The sequence below is a fragment of the Podarcis erhardii genome (assembly GCF_964252035.2).
Source record: "Podarcis erhardii genome assembly, chromosome: 3".
In the NCBI taxonomy this organism is placed as follows: Eukaryota; Metazoa; Chordata; class Lepidosauria; order Squamata; family Lacertidae; genus Podarcis; species Podarcis erhardii.
In genome coordinates, this window is record NC_138507.1 from 21,744,071 (window position 1) to 21,757,433 (window position 13,363).

Below are 13,363 nucleotides of genomic sequence, written 5' to 3' on the forward strand. Positions count from 1 at the left end.
ATCCCAGCCATCTTGCTGGGTTTTCCCATCTACTCTGGGTGACTTACGACATATATACAACAAAGCATCAGACATTAAAAAACAAAATATCCTATATGAGCAGCAAACAAACCAATAAATCAGTAGAAACCAAGAATAACAATAATAATATAACAATAATAAACAGTTTATTTTGTAACCACCAACCCCAACTAAACATTTTAACAAACACCAACCCTGCAAAAACAAAACACAGGAACCAAATTTAGAACCAGTTGCCCCACCCCAAAAGTGCATGCGTGGGAAAGTAATGTGGGGAATTTCTAGACCTGAATAACGAATGACCTGACTTCTAGCTTTGATGATGTTGTGTCCTAATGGCTCATGCTCTTGATACATACTTGGTGCCTATATCTTTCCCCCACTATAATATGCGCCTCCGATGTCATTTCCTTTTTCTTTGAGAACATTACAAGTAGAGACAGAACATATCAATGCTGGTTAATGCTGTCTAGGGTGGCACTAGCTGCAGCGAGGCAAATTTTGATTTCAACTAATGATACATCCAGCCATGTAACTACAAGAGCCAACGGTGCCCTCCTTGCCAGGCAACTCTCACCCCAGGCAGCAGTCTTACCACCCCATTCACACCAGGTAGGCATAGGTTGGTGCCCATAATTCTGACAGCAGGTACTGCAAGTGATCTGGCGGAGACGAACACCTACTCACTCCAGGTAATGCTTGCTCACTTCTAATCCCTTGGGGAGTCAGTGGCTGACTCATCTTGGAGCAGCAGCTGGGAAGCGCTTTCTGATCATTATTTCTGTAATTCTTAAAACAGCACTGTGAGGTGGGGCAGTTTTATTGTCCACATAATATAGGTGGAAACCTGATGGTAGCTAGTTGTCTGCTACGTTCATGACTGCTGGGATCTCCATTGGGGGCTCACATTTCTAAGCACTGTATCATACCCATTCATCCTTATGGGCCATGATAAAAACGCCATCAAGTTGCTTGTTGCTAATAAAGCTTTTTTATAGTGAAGTCAAGAGGCATACAGTTGGGGCTCCTGTTACAGGGCCTCTTTGATTTGTGAGGCCCATTTGTTCTTTCCTGCTATGTTGCTGGGCACTTAGAGCTTGCAGAAGATATTTGAAACCCAAGGAGGCAGAGAAAGATCAAGTAGATGGGGATCTTTTCCAGACTGTCCATTTGGCATGTATTCATATTTTGTGTGCTATTTTTATTGAAGCAATCTTTGCTAGGCTAGGGGGAAGGGTGGAAATGAAGAAGAAATAAAACAGTTTTGCCTCTGGAAAAGAGGAGAGAGATTGAGACACCTTCAGAACTTGTCATCCACCCCCTTTCCTGAAGAATTGTCAAAAATTGTATTATTATTTTTTACACTGTTGGGTAGGGAGTGCTTTCCATATCTTTCTAAAAAGACAAAATGTTCCCAAAAATCACTTCAGCCCTGTTACAATTTCCCTAACTGCCTTGGTATCCCCCGCACTACTTGGGACCTTGTCTTCTGGATACAAAGCAAAAAATGTGTGTGTGTGTGTGTGTGTGTGTGTGTGTGTGTATATTTTCTCCCCTCTATGGGACAACAGGTACTAATAGAACTAAGAAACAAACTTGGATCCTGATTTTTCTAGTTTCTGTCTTCACATGGCAGCCACCAATATTGCCTTTGCAAGGGATCAAAGTGTTGTTGCTTTAATGGAAGAGTGTTGAAGTTGCATCTTTCTAGAGGGAAATAACTGGTACTTTCCTCCTCCTCCTCCTCCATTTCATTATATATCAGCATGTAGAGCAGGGCTTGGCAACCTGTTTACACATATGTTGAACTTCAGTTCCCATTAATCCCTTCCAGCATGGCCAGTAGTCATGGGAGTTGCATAGTCTAACAACTGCTGATGAAGAAGCGTCAATTATTTCGTCTAGGTCTTGTTTTCTAACTGGATACCAGCTTTCTGCAGATTTTCAGCAGTTCCAGTTCCAGAAATACATGCTAAATTGATTGCCCCATTGTCCAAAATCAACCACTTAATAGCAACCGGAAAACATTTTCAATGTGTGTTGTCATTCCTTCCTCACTTAAATCCTAGAAAACTATCTGACTAAACAGTGACACTAAAAGGACAGTTTACATGAAACCGTTGAAGAAAGGACTTATGTGGATGTACCAGGGGCAGGTCTTAGCATGCCTTAGCCCCACCCATCATGGTCCAATTCTTTCTTTGGCCAATGCTCAGGGATGATGGGCATTGTAGTCAAGCAACAGGTTTGCCACCCCCTGGCATATAGGATATTTCTGTTTTCCAAGAGGTGATGGTGCTTAAAATGAGGTTGTGCTCAGTCTCCTGAATTTTATTAGTCCAGCCAACCCAATCTGTGAGCAGTTAAAATTATTTTGTCTGCTCATCCTCACTATTAGGAGATAATCACCAAGCAGCCTATGGGGCATTCATCTGTGTGCTTTCCACCTGATGAGGGACAGCCTCTTCAGAAAGCAGACTGACCCCCTTACACTTAATGAATAGTTTACAAATGTGAAGGAGGGATGCTAATTTCCAAACACAAATGTGTAGTGGAAGCATAGTGAGAGGGGCAAAACTGCTAGTAAGAGTCTTTGGAGACATAAATAAGCAACTGTTGTCCCCAATCACCTCTGTAGTCTTTGGGACAAGTTGTCGGTAACTAGCTTGTTTATTCTGACTTCTTCTCTCAAAAAACAACTTCCCACTTCCTTCATGAAGTACACAAATTTACTGTCACTCAATGGATTCCACTGAAATCTTGGGGCAATGGAATGTCCCACTTGCCTATTCATACTAATCTAGTGTTTCAGTCAAACTTTCACCAAATAGTTTAACAACCTATTGCATCATTTACTTCGCCATTTCTATTTTTTCCTTTCTTTCTGTGTCTATAAGTTTCTTAGCCTTCAGTCTCAGATTGCTTATGCAGTTGAACTCTAGTTTTGGAACACCATTGTGTTTAAATGACTCAGCACTCCTCTCAGTTTATTCTTCGTGACTCCTAACTTTTTCTCATCTTCATCATTAATTCACACGCTCACAAGTATCTCCGCATTTTGTAAAGCAGAGCTTTCCAAACTGCGTGTCACGACACATTAATGTGTCGGCTGCAGTGTGTAGGTGTGTCACACAAACGCTCCCCCCCAGGGCTGGAAAGGGGTTGGTTTAACCTCCGGTTTGCTAGGAAAACTGAATTACTGTGTCACGAAATGATGTGTGTCTAAAAAGTGTGTCACCAACATGAAAAGTTTGGAAAGCTCTGTTGTAAAGTATTATACATAGTAGGAAGCTAGGTTGTTTTGTTTGCCTTTCCCCAACTCGGGGCCAATTACACTCACACACTTTGAAGTAACATTTAAATAGGGGGTTTCTGCACAGATCCAATCTGCTAAATTCTTGGACACACACACACACACACACACACACAAATATTATGCTGATTTAGAGCCCTCCGCTGCTTGTATTCAGCATATGGTTGCAAGGTGATGCTGCAAGTGTGTGTGTGGGGTGTGTGGCTCAACTCATGCTTCCTGTGTATATTCTTCAAGCTTTGGAGATGCACCGTAATCCTGTGCTCGTGTACCTCACACAAGACTTCCATTCTTGTGCGGCACATTTGAAAGCCATGTATTTTATTATTTAGAAGTAAGTCTTCAACAACTTCCCCAGCAGAAGGAGCAAATTTGGTCCTCCACTAGCCATCCCCATTGGAACATTGGTTGCCAGCAGCACACAGAGAAGGCAATCCTTGCTTTTCAGTTTGGTGACATTAAGTGTGATGCAGTCCTTAGTCACATAAACATTGGATGCCCTATTTATTCCCCACTGGGGGTCCTCAAGACTAGTTGCTGTCCCCGTATTTAAACTTAAGAGAGCCTTTCTGCACAGAAGGGTTTGGGTGAAATAATTAAGCTATGTAAAGATTTCATCCAAACAGCAGGCTGGACTAATGGGTTCAAGGAGTGCTTCCGTGAAATATGACTTACTTCATGTCTCTCTTTTTCTCTCTGCCCAGTGCGGTGGTTCTTGATGGAAAAATTTACGCCACGGGTGGAATTGTCAGCAGCGAAGGCCCTGCTCTGGGAAATATGGAAGCCTACGACCCCAAAACAAACACATGGACGCTTCTGCCCAATATGCCATGCCCTGTCTTCCGACATGGCTGCGTAGTAATTAAAAAGTACATTCAGAGTGGTTGATGGCCATGAAGATGTGGATATCAAACAGGCTGTCGCCTGCTGAAAGTAGGCAAGAAAAAGAAACTGTCCTACAGAGAAAAATCAAGGAAATGAATAACCGGCAAACAACCTGTCTAAAATTGGGAATAATCTCTACATTGAATGTAGAAATTCATCCTCACCTCTTGGTGAAGGAGCGGACAGCTCCATGCTATGTACGATAGTGTGACTTAACACAAGTGTGCCACTAGATGTCGTAGTGGCACTTGTTACAGACAGAGTTTTGGTTTACCCAGGTGCAATAATAGCATTTCCCATACGTTGTTTAACTAGGGGGAAAGGAAGAGTCTGCGTTAACACTCCTAGAGAGCAAGCTCGGTTCTTAAAACAACTGATTAGGTTTTGCTATTACACGTTAAGCATCGGGCTATGTGAAAGGAAGGTCAAAGTGTCCTTACCACTTTGATTGCTACATTTTTCTTTTTAAACCAACATGCTTTTCAATACCAATGACCAAGATAGAACTTATGGGACAGACTGTGTAGATTGAGGTCAGTCTTCCACCAGAGCAGATGTCTATTACGGCTCCTTAGAGCACAGCTAATAAAAGGATAGAAGTGTGTCTGTCTGTCTACTAGCATTCCATGTCCTTTTAATGAAAAGGTTTTCTGAAATTGTATGCCAATGTGAATGTGTGGTCGTGAGGAGGGCTTGTTTCTCCCTTTCTACTGTTTTTCTACTGTATGAACAAAATGACAGCTAAATTTCTGTAAAGCAAGAGGCATCTAGGAGCTTTTATTAAACTTTTATTTATCTATTCAAAGTTTAGAATGAATATTCTGTGTTGGGTTTCCCTATTTTGAGCCAGTTATTTAAGGCAATGCCTTTTATTGGGGGTTTAAGATAGCCACTGAACGACAGTCCACTATCCAGGATATATGCCACTGTCTATATTTTTGTCAGATGAATCAAGATCCTATCTATTTTTTCAAACTCTCTCGCTCTGCCCCTCCCCTTTCCCAAGTATATGTGGGAGTCTTAAAAGAAACCCTCTCTCTCCCCAAGAGGCTTTCAGTGGCTGCTTGTCTTGGAATAAACGCTTCTGCAGCTTTCTCACTGCACAGGTTTAACAACTATAATTGGAATCGCATCAGGTTATTTCCTACTTTAGAGAGGGGTGGGGGGGGGGGAAGGTTCTGTAGAGTTGTAAGTATATACACAGCAGGGCTATATTTTTATATGTATATTAAAATATTGTATATTCAGAGAAGCATTGTGACGTGGACATTTCTTTATAAAACTGTAAAGTGGAGCAGGTGAGATGGGAGAAAGCTGGGACAACAGGGTTGCGATACTAACAGTAAACATACCTTATGAAGACCATGGCGCCAGCGCCGATATTCTTTGCAGCAGCCAGGAAGAAACAGAATGGGCGCAACTGTCTATGCTCTTTCACCAAACTTCATCACGGCCATTAGAAAGAAAACTTACTTACATCAGAAGTGCGGCATGCCACATACTGTAATCACAGAGCGAAATCCTAGCTTCATTCAAATATTTGCCATTGAAATCAGTGACGTCGAGATTTTACTCCCAAGGGGATGTGACCTAGTAAGTCGCTGGAAACTTAATGGGAAACTTAATCCCAAAAACCCAGCATGCTCTTGATAACACTTGGGATGTGTCTCGTTTTGTACATTTCCCTGCTCTGGGCTATATTACCAGCGCTAGAAGGGGCAGGGAAATGCACAATGCAGCAATTGCCTGAACCCTAAAAGGACAAGGGGAGGGAGGATGCTGTTTGTGGCAGCATCCCAAAGGCAGATGCAAGAGATGCGCTCTCTCTTCCACCTTAACTTGGAAACAAGTCTCATCGGTTACAGTGGACCTTTTCCAGTAAAGTGTGGTTAGAATCACAGCCTTACTCTGACTTCTAAGTAGCCAGGGAACTGCAGCCAATGGCTAGCTGATTTTGATACAAAAAAAAAGTTTTGGTTGTTTTTTTTTAAAATTGGGAAAGTTTTGGATAACCATACAATAAGCTGGCTGGCCAATTGCATTATTTTGTTAAGAATAAATTTATACAATGCAGATGTTAGTATGAAATTCGTAACTTGCCATATTTCAAAATAAATGCTCATCTAGGCAGCAAATCTATAAAACGACTAAGCTCTCTGAAATGGACAGCAAGTGTTTAAATTTATGCAGTTTTTGTCTTATTCTCTGAAGGGGGGAAAGTCATGTGAAGTATTTTTGTCAACCATAGTGCAAAGTGTGAACCTAAAAGATTGGCGCACAAGTTCCTCACTGCCTGGGGCAGGTTGATTTTTAGCATTGGTGTGTGTCTGCCTCCAAAGGAGGTGCTAGCTTGTAAGCCTTGCTAAGCATTTCAACTTCTCCAAATTTATCTTCTTTCTTCTTTTCTCACACTGCAACAAATCTGGCTATTTCTGTGAATACTAAAAACACAGGGTTTTCTGTAATTATACTGTATATATGTTTACTGTTAAGTTCTTGTTAAAATAAATCTATTTCTAGATCTAGATTCAGCATTAATTGGACTATTTTTTGTTTAAAAAACCCAGCAGCAACACTTGGATCAACTCTATGTTGTTCTTAATCAGGCTTCTTTCTAGGCACGGGTGACAAAACCTTTATAGCTCTTGGAAATTAACCTGGATTCTAGCCGCTGAAACAACTGCTGTTTTGGCATTCTTTTCCTTTAACTTCTAGAACACATATTCTGCCACAATCTTATCATGCTTTGTCAACATTTCACAAATATTTATTTCTATACCCACAGATTTGTACTACCTTGTTTTATGATATGCTAAAATTGGAAGCCACTTCTACCATTTGGTGAAACATTTTCAGTATCTCAGAGGAGTAATTGCAACCCACAGCTCTGCGAACTTTAAAACAGGTTTTTTGCTTTCTTGCCTGTTCAGTTCACCATTGTAGGTTAGCTATAAATTGCTAGGTGGGAACAAATAGCCAGCCAAGTACAATAAACTGGTCCCAAGAAGCTCTCTAGCTGTGCAGGCTGTTTTCAGCAGTGGAACATTTTGTAAGATGATTAGGTCTGGTTTCTTCATTAAAGGAAAATGTGAGTCTCCAGACAGTGTGAAACTCTGAGATCTTAACCTGCAGTCATTTAAATCATTTTTGTTTTGTGTCACGGCTCAACTGGAACACCAGGAAAGTGACTCGTGTTTTCAATTCAGTTGCTGAAACTATCCAGGGTGAGTTGAAGGAGCTGCCAACCTTATCAACACTGGAGAAGATGTCTTATTCAGCACAAGTCAATACTACTTGGTAAGATGAGCAAGGCAGAGGGCATTTTAGTTTTGCTTGTATGTGCAAATTATTCTGGATTTCCTCTGGGAAATTGGAGGAAAGCCTCTTGATAAATGAATCATATGCACATATCTGCTACGAGATGCAAAAGCAATCTCCTTAAAAGCTTTTAGAAATTCGAAACATAGATTGGCTCATCTTTTCACCTTTTATTGACACCAGCCGTTCCTTTACTACAGGAGTAGCGCACAACCCTTTAAAAGGTTGTTTGTACTCTTCACAGTTTGGCACAATTCATCTGTCATCAAGCAGGAAGTCTCAGAATGTTGTATCACATTTGTCATGGTAGGCTGTTAATGTGATTGTGCAAAGTGCTCTGAGGTTTGGTGGTATAGCACAACTGGACACAAGTTTAGCTAGAACAGAGATTTTGTTCCTAAGCACGCATTTATCAAAATTTATATAATGCTTGATAATAACAAAGCTTCTGAGCATTTTTCAAAACTGAAAAACATTACGATTCTTGATTTTTAAATCAAGGTATTTAAAAACAGTCAAAGGGTTATTAAAATCAGAAGTGGCCAAGAAGCGGGGGTAAAGAAGCGGGGGTCTCCACCCCCATCGTTCTGCCCGGACGCTGAGGTCCAGCGCCGAGGGCCTTCTGGCGGTTCCCTCATTACGAGAAGCAAAGCTACAGGGAACCAGGCAGAGGGCCTTCTCGGTAGTGGCACCCGCCTTGTGGAACGCCCTCCCATCAGATGTAAAAGTGATAAATAACTACCTGACATTCAGAAGACATCTTAAGGCAGCCCTGTTCAGGGAAGTTTTTAATCTGTGATATTTTAATGTATTTCTGGTTTTTATGGAAGCCGCCCAGAGTGGCTGGGGAAACCCAGCCAGATGGGCGGGGTACAAATAATAAATTATTATTATTATTATTATTATAAAGGTAAATTCTACATGTCTCGTAGGCTTGCCTAAATGAAAATGTTTTTACACAGGTGGTGGTCTTGTTACTTACAAGTGCAGAAGGAACCTCCAACAGAGCAGTAAAGTGGGCATGGATTAGGGGTACAGTAAACTGGTTGCAAGTGGCTAAGGGGTTTAGAAATTAATAGTAACACCTTGAACTTGGCCTGCTAGCCAATGAGCAACCAGTGCTGATCTGAACAGAAGTGCTCGTTCCTGCACTAGTGCGTTGCAATAATCCAACCTTGAATTAATCAATGCCTTGGTGTGATCAAGGTTACAAGTCCAGGTTGCAGCAGCTGCACCAATTGCAAGTGGTAAAAGGTGTTTATAGATGCTAAAGTTACCTGGGCCTCCAGCTGGATCTAGAAGCATTCCCGGGCTGAGTCGTATCTGTTCCTTCAGGGGGTTTCTGGAATTGTACAGAAGCTATCAGGTCCTGCAACAAATCTAAAGTTTCATAAGCACTCAAAGCTACCAGGCCATAGATAGAAACCGGGCAAAGCTACAACTGTACCTACTGCCGTTGGGCTGAAGACGGGAGCTTAAACTGATCTTTTGGAAAGGAAAAGCAACAAATCCCCTCTTTGCTGATCCTGGGAAAAAGTCCTCCAGCCACACAACTCTTCCACAACACCATTTTAATACGTTACCCTGTAAAGTGTCTCATGCAAGTATGAGTTAAACCACCTCCAAATATCTCTGCCACAACTGATGTGGAGAGTAAACTCCCTAAATATGTTTTGAAGCCAGGCAATGCAGTCACACAAAGCTCCAAAGAAGTCCATGCCAGCTCATCCACTTTCCAGAAGGTAAGTTTTCTGACCTGCTTCCAGATCAGGGAACTCAAAGTCCTTGCTCAGTAAAGTTCAGGTGTTACTCGAATAAATGCTATAACTACATAGCTAGAAATCTGTCTAGAGCAACTAATGGCCATTACAATGTCGCATTCACACAGCTCAACGAAAAAGTAAGGAGGGGAAAGTCAGTGTATGAATAGTAAAGCCGCCATTATCTGAACTGTGTGCATCCTTTATGAGGCCACATGCCAATGTAAGTCATACACAAAGAAGCATTTCTCATACAATTGTTTGGAGCAACTACATTTATATCCTGTCCTTCCTCCAACTAGCTCCAGGTAGCATACATAATTCTCCCCCACACACCCAATTGTACCCTGTTGCTACGATATTCACTTTGTATGTGTACCACAATCTCCTAAGAGCAGAAACAAGTTCAGAGCAAGGCACTTTGGCTGTACAGGTGGCGCAAGATTTCTTTGGCAGAGATGAATGCCAGGGCAACATTTTCATCTGGAGTTTCTGCAATCATCCAGCAGTCTTTTGTTCATGGAGTTATCTCCAGCTGTTAATACATAACGACATAGATCTAAAGAACTGCAAGACTAATTCCACAAGCCCAAGCAACACATTTCAAACAGCAAGCGAGCCCCAGTGACACATGTCTGCAACAAAGGGCATTTTTTAACTTAAGAGGTCGAGAGGATAGATGGAAATTCAAAAGAAGAAGTATAACATTCCCATTAAGTGCATCCAAGCCCTTCAATATGCCTAAAGTCACACGCTGAATCTTGGCCAACTGGATTTTTCCACATTCTTGTGTTAAGTAAGAGCGGCCATTATCTTTCCAATAACAAATTATGCTGCCTAAACTGTTTAATCACAAAATAGGAGTCCTGCGATTAGCATTTCATTAAATGCAAGGAGTATTAAGAGAAACTCAGAATTTTTACTTGTCATCTTTATTCAAGTATTTCACAGCAGTTATATTACAAATTACAGTAAAATGTCCAAAATATCCAAAAGTTTAAAAAAAAAATTAAATAATTTACTTAACTAATGCAGAATGAAGTCAAGATGCAAAAAAAAAGAGATCAAGTGAAACACAATCCTGAATACAACTTATAAGAGAATCCAAAATTTATCATAGCTGATGAAGTAAGCTTACTTAATCAAAAAGCCGACGCACATGAATGGAAGCAAACAACAATACATCCCCCACTGCCTAAGTAAACCAATGTACAATACAGAAAAGAAGCAGGTAGAAGGAGCCCAGATTCAAGCTTAAGGTGAATTTACACACAAAAAAGGGAGGGAGAAGTGATGACCAGCTGCAAGACCTGCCATTCGGAATATCAAACGAAGCCAGAAATGACCCTCCAACTTAAAAAGTATGGTAAGACAAGGTATTAGAAAACCAAAACCAAAATAAAACCCTATAATAAATACATTGGCATATGAGAAAACTCAAGCAACAATACCAAGGACACAAAACATAAATTAATCACAGGTGAAATTCAAGCTTGCAAATACAATTAACTCCACAGCCATGTTCATCTTAGAGCAATTCCATCATTACCCCCACAGAAATTTAACCTCCATCTGGCCCTAGGAAAAGGCCTTTGCACAGGAGTTCATTGGTAATATTCATAACAAGGAACAGGTATTGATTTGTACAGATTATTGCCAATTTTATGTGGCAAAATAATAGTAACAAAAATACAGAGAGTAAACAACTTGACAACATGGATAGATTAACAGGTTTAACTCTACAACCACTAAGCTATTAGTAAAGAAAAGCAATACATGTTTTAGTGTGGTTTTGGAGTCAAAAAGGGTGACTATATAATTTTAATGTTGCCAACTAACACATTTATATAAGCTAATTCTTCCGAAAAACCTAAACATTTAGGAAGCAGTCCTCACTTTCTTATCAACATTCAAAACTACTAAAGTTTTTTTTCTCTCTCTCTTCCCCTTAACTGACCAGTTGGAAGCATTTTCAATGTTGGATCTGAATTTAAGATACGCTTTTCAAATTATCTGACAACTATATTTAAAGGATTTAAACTTGTACAAATTTCGTAACCTGTTAAAAATGTATGTAGTCTCTCTTTTCACAAGTGCTGCTGCTACTTGAACAAAAGAACCTTTAAACTACAATATTTTTAAAAAATGCTGCAAGAACCTGAGACTTGCAAAAAAATAGCTTTACCAGAAACTTACTACAAAAAATCTGCTACATTTCATTTCATCAAATCTCAAAGTTTTGTAACAATTTCCATCAAAATACAAAATGCTAATGGTTTTGACGGCGGCAAAAATATCCTAGACGGGTGTCATGGCAATAAATACTAACTTAAAAGATGAAAAGTTCCCCACAATCAAATTTCTAAAATGAAAGAACTAGTTCAAGATGCTTTTCATTTTTAATCGCACTTTCCCACCAAAAATACAGCACTTCTACAGGAGTCGCGTTTAAAATAGTGTGACTAAAATGCACATTAGGAACGAAGACAAGTGGCGTTTGAGGGGGCCTGGAGAAGGCTTGGCTAAAATTCGGGTGCTTGCATGTGCATTCTGACTGGGAAGGAGGGGAAAAACTTTGGATTACTGCAGTAGCCCAGGGCTAGAGTATGGTTCAGAGCACAAGCATGCTACTATGAAGTGGTCTAGTGACAAAGTACCTTCGCTTCGGCACGTAAATGGTGGATTACAGCCTTCCGTAAACACTGGTGGTAAGTAAAATGCAAAAAGCTGAGGTAGCTGAGTATCTCTGCAGTAGTCCAAGGCTGTCTTTCTTTACTTAAAGCAAAACCTACTGGGTTTCGTATTTTGGAGAAGACACTCTTTCAGATTATATATATATATGTATATATAAATGGATAACTACCTCTTATCAGCTCATAAATCCACCTGATCTCCATGTTGCTCTAAAAGATCTGAGAGGGCCTTGTGGAGCACAGGGCCTTATGCAACAGACTTCGCGACGCCTAAGAGTGTCTCCTCTTAACTGCCAAAGAAGAAAATGTTTCAAACTGTTGTCACGTCATTCAGCTCTAGAGTTCTGCAGTCTTTACAGGGCATCCAGGGGTCCAAATCAAACAAATGAAAGGCCGGTCAGTTGCTTTCTACTTAATACTGCTCCGTATGGATTCTACTGAATGAGCCTGGCGTAATTCATTTTTTAAAAAGGCTAAAGGACTGAAGCGCAAAACCACCGCTTCTCTGCCTATGGCCACCCAGCAAGTTACATTCCCAAATAATGGAAGCCAGTCTTATACCTTCCAAAATAATGGACGTTTAGAAAGAAAGAAACCTGTTTTTAAGAACTCTGGAGAAATAAAATGGAACATTAAAAAAATAAACTACAGCCACTTTGAATAATTACTGCGAAAGCCTCAGAGTGTAATTTGTATGATAAACAAATATACTTGTGGAATAAATGCATCTTACCATTTTTAGATAACATGGTTATTTCCATAATTTAGGTTTCCAGAGAGCAACACAGACATGTTAAAACATAATACTGGCTGCCATTTTGACAGTGTGGGAACCTGAAACTGTTCTTTGGGAACACAGGCTTTTGAAAATAACTTTCTAACTCTGTCATTGGCTACAATCCCAACCATTTTAATAGCCTTGTCCTCCTCCTCAACTGACTAAAAAGGCACATTGAAGGCAGCTCCAGAGAGCCTCATCTTCACATTATTGTATACCAAAGTTAATTCATTTTTCTAACCACAATTTTTTCTTTCACTGCCAGCTTTAAAAACAGGCTTCTGTCCATTACCTCAGAGAAAAAGGGAAAAGTAAAATTCTTTTAAAAGTTGCCCACTTAAAAACAATTACATCTGCTTTATCCAGTTTGTTGGCCTGTTCCATTTTGCCTGAAGCTTCTCACAAGACAATGCATGTAGACAGCAGAAATGAGAGCAGTTTCTGTAGCACCAAAAATCTCCCAAGTTGTGGCATTATATTCTTTATTTATAATCAAGATACAAATATTATGAAGTTCTGTTTGGTTCTTGTAGGCTGGCTGGTTTCAGGTACCTGAGACAATAGCACCAAATTCATAACAGAAAGCGAGACAAGG

The 13,363-nt window shown here is 40.3% G+C and overlaps 1 protein-coding gene across 1 annotated transcript in view; it reads left to right on the forward strand.

Moving 5' to 3' along the window:
- KLHL29 (kelch like family member 29) overlaps nucleotides 1–6,746 on the forward strand; it is a 445,478-nt gene extending 438,732 nt beyond the window's left edge. The window contains exon 14 of the mRNA XM_081856969.1: nucleotides 4,039–6,746. Within this exon, the coding sequence (XP_081713095.1) occupies nucleotides 4,039–4,222 (184 nt within the window). The 3' untranslated portion in view covers nucleotides 4,223–6,746. The remainder of the gene's footprint in view (nucleotides 1–4,038) is intronic.
- Nucleotides 6,747–13,363: the final 6,617 nt, after the last annotated feature.